At 52.5% G+C, this 13,337-nt stretch overlaps 1 protein-coding gene across 2 annotated transcripts in view; it reads right to left on the bottom strand.

The window, feature by feature from the left end:
* Positions 1 to 13,337, bottom strand: part of RABEP1 (rabaptin, RAB GTPase binding effector protein 1) — a 45,431-nt gene that overhangs the window by 19,677 nt on the left and 12,417 nt on the right. For both annotated transcript variants that reach the window (XM_038759810.1, XM_038759811.1), the window contains exon 2: positions 2,844 to 2,972. In XM_038759810.1, the coding sequence (XP_038615738.1) occupies positions 2,844 to 2,972 (129 nt within the window). The remainder of the gene's footprint in view (positions 1 to 2,843; positions 2,973 to 13,337) is intronic.

Raw genomic sequence — 13,337 nt, 5'->3', positions numbered from 1 at the left:
AAGAAAAATCAATGGAGGATAAGCAGGGTCACTTTAAGCAAATGGCTTTCCAAAGATGCCGCTAGAAGTTATTCCTGTCGGCTGAGCAGGAAGGTATCAGGGGTTGAAAAATTGTAAAAAACAAATACGTCAGCCGTAGCGTTATGGATCACCCAGACCCCCAAGGGGTTTGAAGAGTGCAGGAGCTGGGGATGAGGGGGAAGAGGAGGAGGAGGAGGGCAGGGGCTGATCCTTGAGATGCGAGCCTCCTTTCCCAGCTGCCTCACGCTTCAGATTTCCTTCTCTTTCAGAAAACGCCTACATTTAGTCACCCGAGGGATTCCTCCAAAAACAAGGGCCCGCTGGACTCTGAGCTCTCTGAGGGCACGCAGAGGATGGCTCTCCTGGGTCACAGTGCTTGGCAGACAGTACGCGCTCAGTCAACGCTGAGGGTTGACTGGTGGGGAGGGGTGGCCCGATTTAGGGTAGGAACCCTGAAGCCAGAGGCTTCAGAGAAGCAGCGTGGCTCAGTGGAAAGAGCACGGGCTTTGGAGTCAGAGGTTGTGGGTTCAAGTCCCAGCCCCACCAATTGTCGGCTGTGTGACTTTGGGCAAGTCGCTTCACTTCCCTGTGCCTCAGTTCCCTCATCTGTAAAATGGGGATCAAGACTGTGAGCCCCCTGTGGGACACCCTCATTACCTTGTAACCTCCCCAGTGCTTAGAACAGTGCTTTGCATATAGTAAGCACTTAATAAAATGTCATTATTATTATTATTTAGAAATGAAGATGGCCCCTAGGCTTATCAACACGGGTTACCACTCCCCAAACTGTAGCTGGGGGAAGCCTTCTCAGTACGGGGGGTGGCCAAGGAACTCCTTATCTTCTTACCCAAACCCTGTCCTCCCTGAGACTTTCCCATCACTGTAGACAACCACCATCACCCCGCCTCACAAAGCCTCTAACTTTAGCGTTATCCTCGACTCCTCTCACCCATCAACCCACATAGTCAATCTATCACTAATTCCTGTTGGTTCAACCTTCACAATGTCACTAAAATCCATCCTCTCTCCATCCAAACTGCTACCTTGCTCATCCAAATACTTATCCCAGCCCTCGTTGATTATTCTATCAGCCTCCTTGCTGACCTCTCTGCCCCCTGACTGTCCCCATTCGAGTCCAGACTTCACTCTACTGCCCGGATCATTTTTCTACAAAAACGTTCATGCCATGTTTCCCTACTCCTCAAGAAGCTCCAGTGGTTGGCCATCCACCTCCACATCACACAAAAACTCCTTACCATCGGCTTCAAAACACTCAATCCCCTTGTCCCCTCCTGCCTCACCTCACTGCTCTCTTTCATTCACTCGAATGTATTTACAGAGAGCTTACTCGTGCAGAGCACTGTACTAAATGCTTGAAAAGTACAATACTGAAATAAAGAAAGACAATCCTTGCCCAAAGAGGGCTCAGTCTAGAGGGGGAGAGACAGACATCAATACAAATAAATGGGCATCATTATAAATAAACAGAATTAAAGCAATACACATATATACCTAAGTGCTGTGGGGCGGAGGGTGGGGGAAATTACTACAACCCAGCCCGCACACTTTGCTTCTCTAATAAGAGGAGCAGCATGGCTCAGTGGAAAGAGCCCGGGCTTGGGAGTCAGAGGTCATGGGTTCTAATCCCAGCTCCGCCACGTGTCTGCCGTGTGACCCTGGGCAAGTCATTTCACTTCTCTGTGCCTCTGTTACCTCATCTGTAAAATGGGGATTGAGACTGTGAGCCCCACGTGGGACAACCTGATTACCTTGTATCTCCCCCAGTGCTTAGAACAGTGCTTGGCACATACTAAATGCTTAACAAATACCATCATCATCATCATCATCATTATTATTATTATTAATGCCAAGCTATTCACTATATCTTGAGCTCGTCTACTTCTGCATCAACATCCTGCCCATGTCCTGCCTCTTTCCTGGAATGCCTGCCCTCTTCATAACCGACAATTTCTCTCCCCGCTTTAAAAGCCTGATTGAAGGCACATCTCCTCCTCATTTCCTCTTTTTCCACTCCCTTTGGCATCACCCTTACTCCCTTTATTCACTGCCTCCCCCGGCCCCGCGCCCCAGCACTTATGTACATATCTGTAATTTTATTTTAATATCCATCTCCCCCTCTAGACTGTAAGCTCGTTAGGGGCAGGCAATGTGTCTGTTTTATTCTTGTGTTGTACTCTCCCAAGCATTTAGTAGTGTCCTGCCAACAGTAAATGCTCAGTAAGTAAGATGGAATGGCTGATAAGGAGGGGAGGAAGGGAAGCTTTGGCTTTAGCATCCGCAGGGTGGTTGCTTGGGAGAACGGGGAAGCATTTTCCCGAAAGAAGTGGTTATAGGGACCACCCCAAATTCCAGCCTGCCTTCGTGAGGGAGATAGGAGGCAGGAACACACAGTCCATACAGGAGTGTTGCGTCTGCGGTCCTGTTAAGTTGGAAGGGTAGCCTAATATGACCCTTCTGGACACGCCGCCCGGATTTTCCAGAGTGAGCAGGGAGAGAAGCCATCTCACCTCAGGCCTTGGGGAGGAGAAACAGGGTCGATGGAGGGCTGGGCAGTTTTGGGAGAAATTAGTGGGACGGGATGGAATGAACGTCAAGCTCTGCCACGCTGCCCTGACCCATCCCAGGATACCCAGCTTTGAAGATTGGAAAGAGGGAAGCATTTCATAATGCACTTTTCCATTCCTCGACAGAGGCTCCCCCGCTGATGGCCACCCCGTGGGGTCACGGTCCCGGAAGGTGGGAGACCGGCCCTCCACCTCGAGATCCGGCGCTCTGCGAGGAAGAGAGCAACGGGGACTCACCTTCTTTAGCCAGGTACAGCTCTTTGAATTTCGCCCTCTTTTGGTTAAATTCTTGCTCAAGCTGCTGCTTGGTGCGTAAAAACTCGGCATTGACTTTTTCCAATTCTTCCAGGCGTTGCTGGAGAGAAGCTTCAGGGGAGAGAGAGAGAGAGATGAAGCCGAGGGAAACACCTCTGTCGGTTAAAAGTCTCCGTCCCTTTCCCGCCCCGGTCCTGCCACTGTCTGCTCGATGGTTGACCGGAGGATCTGACCGTGGCAACGCCTCGCCCCTTACCCCAAGTATGACCATCCATTCCAAGGAAAACCTTACTGGGAAAGAACCTGAGCTGTTTTCCCTGCTTCACCTCCGAGCGGGGAGTCCCATTTCTCCATCAGGGATCTCTGCCAGAAGTGACCCAAAGCGTTCGGCTAACGGGAGCATCCCCAGCTCCTTCGGGGGGTTTCCCGGCTCGCCCGCTCCCTACTAACTGGGGTTTGGGAGGCGCCCAGCCCGCTGCCCTGCTGGCCGCCAGCCCCGTCGAGTGCTCCGCTGAAAGGCGTCATCAGGTAGTTTGCTCTCCCTGCGTTTTGGGTCCGGACGCGACTGCTGCATCCTGACTGGTCCCCAGCACTGACTGAGTACCTACTGGGGGGCAGATCGCCAGGCTGAGCCCTAGGGAGGACAAGGTGAGCCAGGAGCTTCGGTCCTGCCCTCCAAGTGCTTACAGTCTTACAGGGGAGACTGCCACAGCACAAGCCAGCCACGGGCAGGGGCAGGAGGAGGAAGGAACAGGACTAGGGGACCAGGGCCACCAGGAGACATTCCTGGGGTTTGTCCCACTGAGGGAGAGCCAGCCCCTTGCCCTCCCACTTTGGAGTCCATTCGAACAGGGAGAAAGGGACACAACCCACCCGCCATGGGGCACAGACCCCATTTAGTCACTTTGGGGTTTGAAACCCCTCAACTAGGAGATGCAAGAGACGTGGAAGCAATCAATCAATCGTATTTATTGAGCGCTTACTATGTGCAGAGCACTGTACTAAGCGCTTGGGAAGTACAAATTGGCATCACAAGCAAGAGGGCAAAAACCCGCAGGTGCCTCCTCGCTGCCAGCCGAAGCCCCCAGGGCCCGTTCTGAGCTAGAAAACAAAGGCCATTTTCACCAAATAGAACCGTTTCTCCGAGCTGCTGTTCCCACAGTCCAGATTCTCTGTTGCCTTAGAAGCCAAACCACGCCTCATCTGCTGAAGACTTTGGACCCAGTTACCGCTGCAAGCCAAGAGGAGCCGAGGAGGAGGAGAAAGGCCAGACTTCACACCCCAAACGCCTCCTGTTCCTCATTGGCCCTGGATCCCCAGAGAGCGAGATGCCAGCTCCGGTTCCGAAGGGATGCCGCCGCGCTGGGAGGGCCGACCGTGCCCCCGGAGCGTGTCTGGCCCTCGGGCAACCTTTGCCCTCCCGAAGGCAGATGCTTCACCGGTGACACGGCAGTGACAAAGTGCTAAGGTCTGTGATCAGAGCCAATTGTGAATTTTAAAAACCACAGTTGCCCTCTTTCTGCCAGTCCATTAAGTGCCTTCCTCTTTGAGTTGCAGAAATTTCCCAGATTTTATATTACACACACACACACACACACACACACACACACACACACACACAGAGGGAGAAAATCCACCTCCCCAGTGGTGAAAGTCCCTGTGGGTAGTCCCAGCTGTGCCACAGCAGAAGGGGCAGTGAACTGCTCAGAGCTGGCCCCACAAACCTATGACAGGGCTGGGCAGCGGCAGCGACCTGGTAACATCCATCCCTCACCCCACCCCGCGCCCCGGGGAGCTTTGCGGGCCCCACGTTTGCACGTCAGCACGCCATTCGATGATGAATGGGGAAGCAGCGTGGCTCAGTGGAAAGAGCCCGGGCTTTGGAGTCAGAGTTCATGGGTTCGAATCCCAGCTCTGCCAACTGTCAGCTGTGTGACTTTGGGCAAGTCACTTAACTTCTCTGTGCCTTGGTTACCTTATCCGTAAAATGGGGATTAAGATTGTGGGCCCCCCGTGGGACAACCTGATCACCTTGTAACTTCCCCAGCACGTAGAACTAAGCACTTAATAAATGCCATTATTATTATTATTATTATGAGACTGAAAACATTTAAGTGGGTATTTTTCAGGCGTGTGGCAGTGGGGCTTTCAAGGAGAGGGGCCCGGGTGATCCCCGTTTTATGACTGAGGGTCCCGCGGGGGAGACCACCAGAGGAGCTGACCGGGAGTGGGTTGCCCCCGACTCCGATCACAGGGCCTGGCTGCTTCCGACTACGCTTGTTTGGGGAGGTTGTGGGCAGTTGCCACACTGGGCCTGGCCCACCATGAGCTGCCTGCTCCCCAGGCCATTTTAATCTCTTCCTCACCCAAAGGAAAGCAGACAGGTGGGGCTGGGGGGCCGCATGGACCGTAGTGTGGGCAAGGAAAGGATTTGGGCACTTTCTTTCCTAAGGGGGAGGGTGGTCCTGCCGAGACCCCTCCAGCAGAATGATCCTAGATAGCATCATCATGTCTTGCATTCTTCTTTACTGGGATGAATGACTTCCCCTCGCACGGGCTGCTTAAAATCTCACATCACTTGCCCGTACCACAAAGAGAATTTTTAAAGCCCCCAGGAACCCACCCCGCCATCCTGGCTAAACGGTGACCTCGAGGGCCGGACCGGAGCCCAGGGCCAGCCACGCCCCTCCATAGTAACCATAAAAACGGTATTTGTTAAGCGCTTACTAGGTACCAAGCACTATTCTGAACGCTGGGGTAGATACAAGTTAATCAGGTTGGACAAAGTCGCTGTCCCTCATGGGGCTCCATTATCTTAATCCCCATTTTTCAGACGAGGTCACTGAGACAGAGAAAAGTGAAGTGACATCTGGTTGGGCCGGGATTAGAGCCCACGTCCTCTGACCTCCAAGCCCGGGATCTCTCCACCAGGCCATGCTGCTTTTCCATGGCAGGGAGAGGGGTGAATCATGGGCCGCCCCACTGGAAGAGCACCGAAACCTCAGCTATTCTGGCCGCGGCCACTGCCGACCCCAGGCCCATGTGCTGATCTGTGTCTACCATATGTCCACGCATGGCTCTAGTCTATTAGACTTGTGTCCCCTTACTGCACGCATGTAGGACATTAAAGGGGAAGAGGTGGGGAAAATAATGATTCAAAGAAGGGCCAGGGGTGGAAAGCCCCAGGATCGCTCAGAAGCACACAACTTCCTTCCCCAAACTACTCGGGGCCTATGAATTGGGCAGCTCAATCCTAACACCTGACGTTTGATGTAGCAGTGTGAAGAAGTTGACTCCTCAGCCATTTAAAATTGTCATCTTACCCTGTTTGAAATGGTATTTTCATCCTTTCAACCATTCGATCGTATTTAATTCATTCATTCATTCAATCATATTGAGCGCTTACTGTGTGCAGAGCACTGTACTAAGCACTTGGGAAGTACAAGTTGGCAACATATAGAGACGGTCCCTACCCAACAGTGGGCTCACGGTCTAGAAGGGGGAGACAGACAACAAAACAAAACATATTAACAAAATAAAATAAATAGAATAAATATGTACAAATAAAATAGAGTAATAAATACATACAAACATATATATATATATATATATATATATATATATATATATATACAGGTGCTGTGGGGAGGGGAAGGAGGTAAGGCAGGGGGGATGGAGAGGGGGAGGAGGGGGAGAGGAAGGAGGGGGCTCAGTCTGGGAGTGCTTACTGGGTGCAGAGCACTATACTAGGCACTCGGGAGAGTATACAATACCACCATACACAGTCACATTCCGTTACCCACAGGAGGGTTACGGTCTAGAGGACAAGCTTACCATCTGAAGGACTTTGTATTTGGTAAGCGCTTACTGTGTGCCAGGCTCTGTACTAAGTGCTGGGGTGATTATGGGACCATCAGGTTGGACACAGTCCACGTCCCCCATGGGGTTCACAGTCTGCGTCCCTTTGGGTGGCTCTTGTTTAGTTTTCGGATTGTCTGTCGAGGGGAATCCTTGGGAAGGGGTGGAGCCTTGACTAAGCAAACCCAAAATGTTGGCTCCTTCCCGATTCCAGTTCCCGGGATGTTGTATGTGTGGGGTTCCGCTGCGCACGATGGTGATCCTGACTGGCCACTCGGGCATCCGGGCAAGCTTGGAGGAAGAGATGAAGTTCCAGACCCCCTGGGTGCTCTGTCACTGGGTGAATAAATTGGTGGGGGGAGGATGGAAGAGGAAGACACCCCAAGAGGGCTACCTAAGGAAGAGAGCAATGCTGCCCCTGCCCCCCTGCGTGGGGAGAGAGACCTCCAGGACTCAAAGGGAACCGCCTAGACGGTTTCCCGCTCCCTCCAGGCTGGTCTATGGTCTAGGAGCCGGTGATGCATCTGCATTAAGGATGGGCTCCCCCAGCCACACCCGATCTGGCTTCCAGAGGGGAGGACAGAAAGAGGATGTGGGAAAGGGGGAAGAATCAAACCTGCAAGTCCTTAAGAGAGACACAGAGAGAGACAGAGAGGTTGAAACGGCTTGCTTTCCCCTCGGCTGCCTGCCATTCCTTCAGAACATCCAGGCTCCTGTGGTTCTGTGTCTTCTGAGCCCTGGCTTGAGCCGATATTTGCAGGCGCCGGTCATGACCTCCTCGCTCTTCTCGGCATCCTGCCAGCCTCTAATGGCTTCCAGGATCGCCGTCTTGGGCTCGTCAGGGGCAGACAGGACTCTGGGGAACCGGTTTTCAAATCGGGGGAGGCTCCCATGAAAGCCCAGAAAGTTGCCCGGAGGAGCTAGTTGCCACTACCCCTTTGGTTTGATGAAGGCGCCGGGGCGTAGCCCCAACAGAAGCCCGGCTGCGAGTAAGGGGGGGTGGGAAGGGGCAGAGGGAGCCATGAGCAGGGGGCCTCCCCCAGGCCTTGTGCCTCGCCCCCGGCTCCGCTCACCTACTCCCTGCCCCCCGGCTAGGGTCCACATCCCACTTGGCTATTCTCCCAACATGCTTTCTGTTCGTTCGTCTCACACCCTCACAAGAACCCAGGAGGCAGGGGGCACCGATCCTCTTTTTCCCAAGGGGGAATCTAGGGCCCAGAGAGGGTCGGTAACACGCCCCGGGTCACACAGCAGGCCAGAGTCGGGACTCATACCCAGAACTCCTGGCTCCCAGCCTTGCGTCCTCTTCGCTAGGCTAGAAGTCTTCTCCCACAGCTACTTAATAATAATAATAATAATAATAATAATGGCATTTATTAAGCGCTTACTATGTGCACAGCACTGTTCTAAGCACCGGGGGGATACAAGGTGATCAAGTTGTCCCACGTTGGGGCTTACAGTCTTAATCCCCATTTTACAGATGAGGTAACTGAGGCTCAGAGAAGTTAAGTGACTTGCCCAAGGTCACATAGCAGACATGTGGCGGGGCCAGGATTCAAACCCATGACCTCTGACTCCAAAGCCCGTGCTCTTTCCACTGAGCCACGCTGCTTCTCTACTTGTTCCCGCTGTCACGCCTCTTGTCACTCACTTTCACTCAGCTGCCAATCGTGACCTATGTCCCTACTAGCCCGCGGTTTGGGTTTTCGTTATTGTTTCGTTTTGATAACATTTAAGCGCTTACCACATGCCGGGCACTGTACTAAGCACCGGGGTAGATACAAGCTAATCAGGTTGGACAGAGTTCATGTCCCACATGCAGCTCACAGTGTTAACCCCCTTTTTAAAGAGGGGGTAACTGAGGCCCAGTGAAGTGACGTGCCCAAGGTCCCCCGGCAGACAAACGGTGGGGCTGGGATTAGAACCCAGGACCTTCTGACTCCCAAGACCAGGCTCTAGCTTGGTCTTTACTCAATTAACGGAGCTTAAGATTGTTCTGATCTGATCGCTCCCTCTACCTCCACTCAAAATACCTCCATAACACACACAGAGCTATCTAGCCGGCCTTTGTTTTCAAAGAGGCCGCCCATCACCAATTTTATCAGACGCAACTGACTCGCCCATGGAAGACAAAACTTTTCTCCCCACTGGACACTCGTCGTGTACGGGAAACAGAAACGAGGGGACCTGAAAGCTGGTAAAAACGAACCACCGAGCATTCTTTATGGCAGAATTTACGCGGGCGCCAGACACTGCTTAATCTGCCCCCGAGCTGTCACCCAAGCCTCCGGATAATAGTAATTATGCTATTTGTTAGGCGCTTACTAGATGCCAAGCACTATTCTAAGCGCTGGGGTCTGAGAGGAGCATGGGGTTTGGGGGTGGGGGGGGTGGGGTGTTCCCCTCCAGGGGAAAAGCGAGAGCCCATCCCAAGGCTCACCATCACCCCTGAGGGGCAACATCTAAAACACTAGCCAAGGCCACTAGATTCGAAGCAGCTGTTCCTCTGACAGGGACGGTCAACCTCACCCCTTCCCGGGATTAGGCTGGCTTTTGGAAGAACTGCAGAAGTCCGGGAGCGCCGGGACTCTGAACAGGGAAACGGCCAAGGATCCCCATTCATTCATTCAATCATATTTATTGAGCACTTACTGTGTGCAGAGCACTGTCCTAAGCGCTTGGGAAGTGCAAGTTGGCAACATATAGAGACGGTCCCTACCCAACAGTGGGCTCACAGTCTAGAAGACGGAGCTGGCCAGAGAAACGATGAGGGGGTGGGCTGGAATCCTCGGCATCTGCACAAAACCCTCTTCATCGCTGGTTTGATTCTCACCAGAATCAAACATTTGGGATCTCCACGTCACAGCGTCCGAAATGACAGTGTTCACTGAGGGCCCAATGACACAGCCCCGGACCAGAGGCCTTGGGGAAACTTACATAAGATGAAAGAGACACGATCCCTGCCCTCGGCGGGCCTACAGTTTAACGGGGGGAGGCGGCGGAAATACGCTGACAGGTAAGCTGTAGATAAGAGCGCGGGAACACATATATGTATTGGGTTTCCACAAGTGGAAAAAAACACAACAGCTCAATCCAAGGGGACCGGGGTGGCCTATGGGATGAGATGGATGACCAGGAAGGTGGAGGACTCAAAAGGCAGTGTGGCCTAGTGGGGAGAGCAACCTGTGTCCACCCCAATAATCTTCTATCTACCCCAGCGTTTAGTACAGAGCCTGGGGTAAACTGAGCACTTAACAAATAGGACCCAGGTTCTACTCCCAGCTCCGCCACTTGTCTGATGTGCGTCCGCAGGTGAGTCACTTCACTTCTCTGTGCCTCGGTTGCCTCATCTGTAAAATGGGGATTAAGACAGTGAGGCCCACGTGGGACAGGAACTGTGTCCAACCTGATGATCTTGAATTTACCCCAGTGCTTAGTATAGTGCCTGGTATAAAGTAAGTGTTTAACAAATACCATTTAAAAAAAAAAAGACTTAGGAAAGGCCTGAGAAGCAGCTTGACCTAGTGGACAGAGCCTGGGCATCTGAGGTCCTGGGTTCTAATCCTGACTCGGGTACCTGTCTTCTGGGTGTCCTTGGGTAAATCACTTCTTGCTGCAGTTACCTCATCTGTAAAATGGGGATTAACGCCTTGAGCCCTATGTGGGACGTGGGTAGTGTCCAACCCGACAAGCTTGTGTCTACCCCAGAGTTTAGTACAGTGCCTGGCACATAGTAAATGCTTAATAAATAACATTAAACAACACACACATACACACACACGAGGCCTCACGGAGGGAGGCGACGTTTAAGGAACGCTCTAAAGAAGGGAAGGGGGTATGGTTTGGAAAGACAAGAGTCGGGAAAAGGGGATTGCTGTGGAAGAGACATGAGTAGAGGGTGGGAGGCGGGAGAAGCGAGGTTGAAAGGATTTGTGAGGCCTGTGTTAGTGTGAGGGCCTCGGCTTTAAAAATGAGAACCTATTGGGGCCGGCTACCTGAAACCCGCTCATTGTCCACCAACGGATGATGTGATTCAGTCTCATATCCTACTTCCCACCGGGCCCGGACAACCGTTTCATACAGGAAGCAATTCCGAGCAGCTGAAACTACAGAAAGATTATCCACTGCGACCAGCGGGGTTTAGCAAACACAATGACAATTGAACTGGGTAGACTTCATTTCCCCGGGAATTGATGACGAGAGACCTGGACATTCCTGCCTCAACCGCTGGACGTTCCCACAGTTTCTCCCCACGTTCGTCGTTAATAATTCCAGGGAAAGCGGCCGGCAGCAGCCACCTTCCCACCCCTCCTCAGCCCTATACACAAAGGGGCTGTTTGAAAATGGAGAAATATGATAATCCAGGCTTGGTGAAGAGAGATTTCGGAGGCCTCGACACCACAGGTCATCAGAGATGCGTTTGCGAAAGCAATTACATCGTCTCCTCTTCGAGTCCACAGCTGGTGCCCCTTTACATATGATTCCTGGGAGGACCCGAGGGGCCTGAAACGCTGCATAAAAGATGGGAAGAGAAGGGGGAATCACCCTCGTTCCTCTCTCGGAAAGAAACCAGGCCTTCCGAGCCTTTCGCTCCGAAGAGCCACCATTCCAGAATCAAGTCTTTTTTTTTCTCTGCGGTGCTTAGGTGTTTACTACATGCCAGGCACTGTACTAAGTGCTGGGGTACCCACAAGCTAATCGAGCTGGCCACAGTCCCTGTCTCACATGGTGTTCACAATCTTAATCCCCATTTTCCAGATGAGGTAACTGAGGCCCAGAGAAGTGACTTGCCCAGGGTCACACAGCAGACAAGTGGTCCTTCTGACTCCCAAGCCTGGGCTCTAGCCACTAGGCCGTGCTGCTTCTCTCACGCCCTGGTGCTCTGGCCGTCGATGGGTCCGGCGGAGGGAAGGCTTTGCCCCCTGCCCGCGTAAAAGGATGCAACGAGGGTCCCGGAGGCAGGGGTGACAACGCGAGACCGTGAGCTCGCTCTGGGCCGGGAACTTGTCTGCTCACTCTGTTGGGTCGGACTCTCCCAAGTGCTTAATACAGTAGTAAGTGCTCAATACCATTGAATGACTGGAACATTTCCAACCCGACAATATTCTATTTATTTTATTTTGTTAGTATGTTTGGTTTTGTTCTCTGTCTCCCCCTTTTAGACTGTGAGCCCACTGTTGGGTAGGGACTGTCTCTATATGTTGCCAATTTGTACTTCCCAAGCGCTTAGTACAGTGCTCTGCGCATAGTAAGCGCTCAATAAATACGATTGATTGATTGATTGATTGACTGACAGGCTTCGGGCATCACTGTGGCCCCGCAAACAGCCGTTAGAGAATTTCAGGGGCTCACTCAAGAGGGCCTCGCTCAAGAAAATACGCAAGAAGCAGCGTAATCTAGCGGCTAGAGCCCCAACCTGGGAGTCAGAAGGAGCTGGGTTCTCAGCCCGGCTTTGCCGTTTGTCTGCTGTGTGACCTTGGGCAGGTCACTTCCCTTCTCTGAGCCTCAGTTCTCTCATCTGTAAATGGGGATGAAGACTGTGAGCCCATGGGGGACAGGAACTGTGTCCACCCTGATTAGCTTTGATCTACCCCAGCGCTTAGTACGGTGCCTGGCACAAAGGAAGCACTTAATACCACCGTTATTATTGTTACGCGCGTAATACAGTGCTCTGCACGGTGAGTGCTTAATAAATACTCTTGATTGATGTAGCCTGTCTGGCAGGTGCAATTTAAGCGTGCTCAAATCTCAAGACAGGAAGAGCGGTGGAAATAATGACCAGGCGTGGCTTGGTGCCAGGGAGCAGGCAAGGGGGAGGCTGCTATGTTTCCACCAGTTCCTTCGGCTTTGCTCTCTAAGCCAGAACCTCGTCTCTCTCATTCGCCCTTCTCGTCCTTCCTACCTGTCAACTGCAAAGGCAACTAAAGACCGTAAGCTCCTTGAGGACGGAAATTGTGTCTATCGACTACTACGTTGTGCTCGCCCAAGCTTTCAGCCCGGCACTCTGCTCACAGTAAGGGCTCAGTCAATACCACTGATTGACAGACAGACACCGCCTTCTCTCCAGCCTCGCCAGCCCAACCCCCGGTCCCGTGGGTTCCACGATCCAGGAATGCTACGCAAGGCTGGGCCGGGAGTCCCGACGGGGATTTTGAATGAAGACTCTCATTTTTCGAATGAATGACTGCGAGAGCCCCGGGAGACAGGGACCAAGCCCGAAACCACACGTGGATCAAGAAGGGCTCACACGCTTTCACTGAGGAGACGTTCGTGTCGGATGACTGGCGGAAAAGCGTCGGATGCTCGTCGCTGGGCCCTCCAAATTCATTCATTCAGTCATAATTACTGAGCGCTTAATGTGTGCAGGGCACTGTACTAAGCGCTTGGGAAATACAAGTCGGCAACATATAGAGACGGTCCCTACCCAACAACAGGCTCGCAGTCTAGAAGAAAGGAATCTGAGCAGAGTATAGAGTAGGCCAGAGTGCTTAGACTCAGGGATGCAAATGCCCCGCTGCCTCCTTTTTTTCTATTGGTATTTGTGAAGCACTTACTATGTGCCAGGCACTGTACTACATGTTGAGAAAGATCCAAGCTAATCGGGTCAGACACGGTCCA

Source organism: Tachyglossus aculeatus, chromosome 17, assembly GCF_015852505.1.
Source record: "Tachyglossus aculeatus isolate mTacAcu1 chromosome 17, mTacAcu1.pri, whole genome shotgun sequence".
Taxonomy (NCBI): Eukaryota; Metazoa; Chordata; class Mammalia; order Monotremata; family Tachyglossidae; genus Tachyglossus; species Tachyglossus aculeatus.
This window is presented reverse-complemented; position numbering and strand designations above follow the sequence as displayed.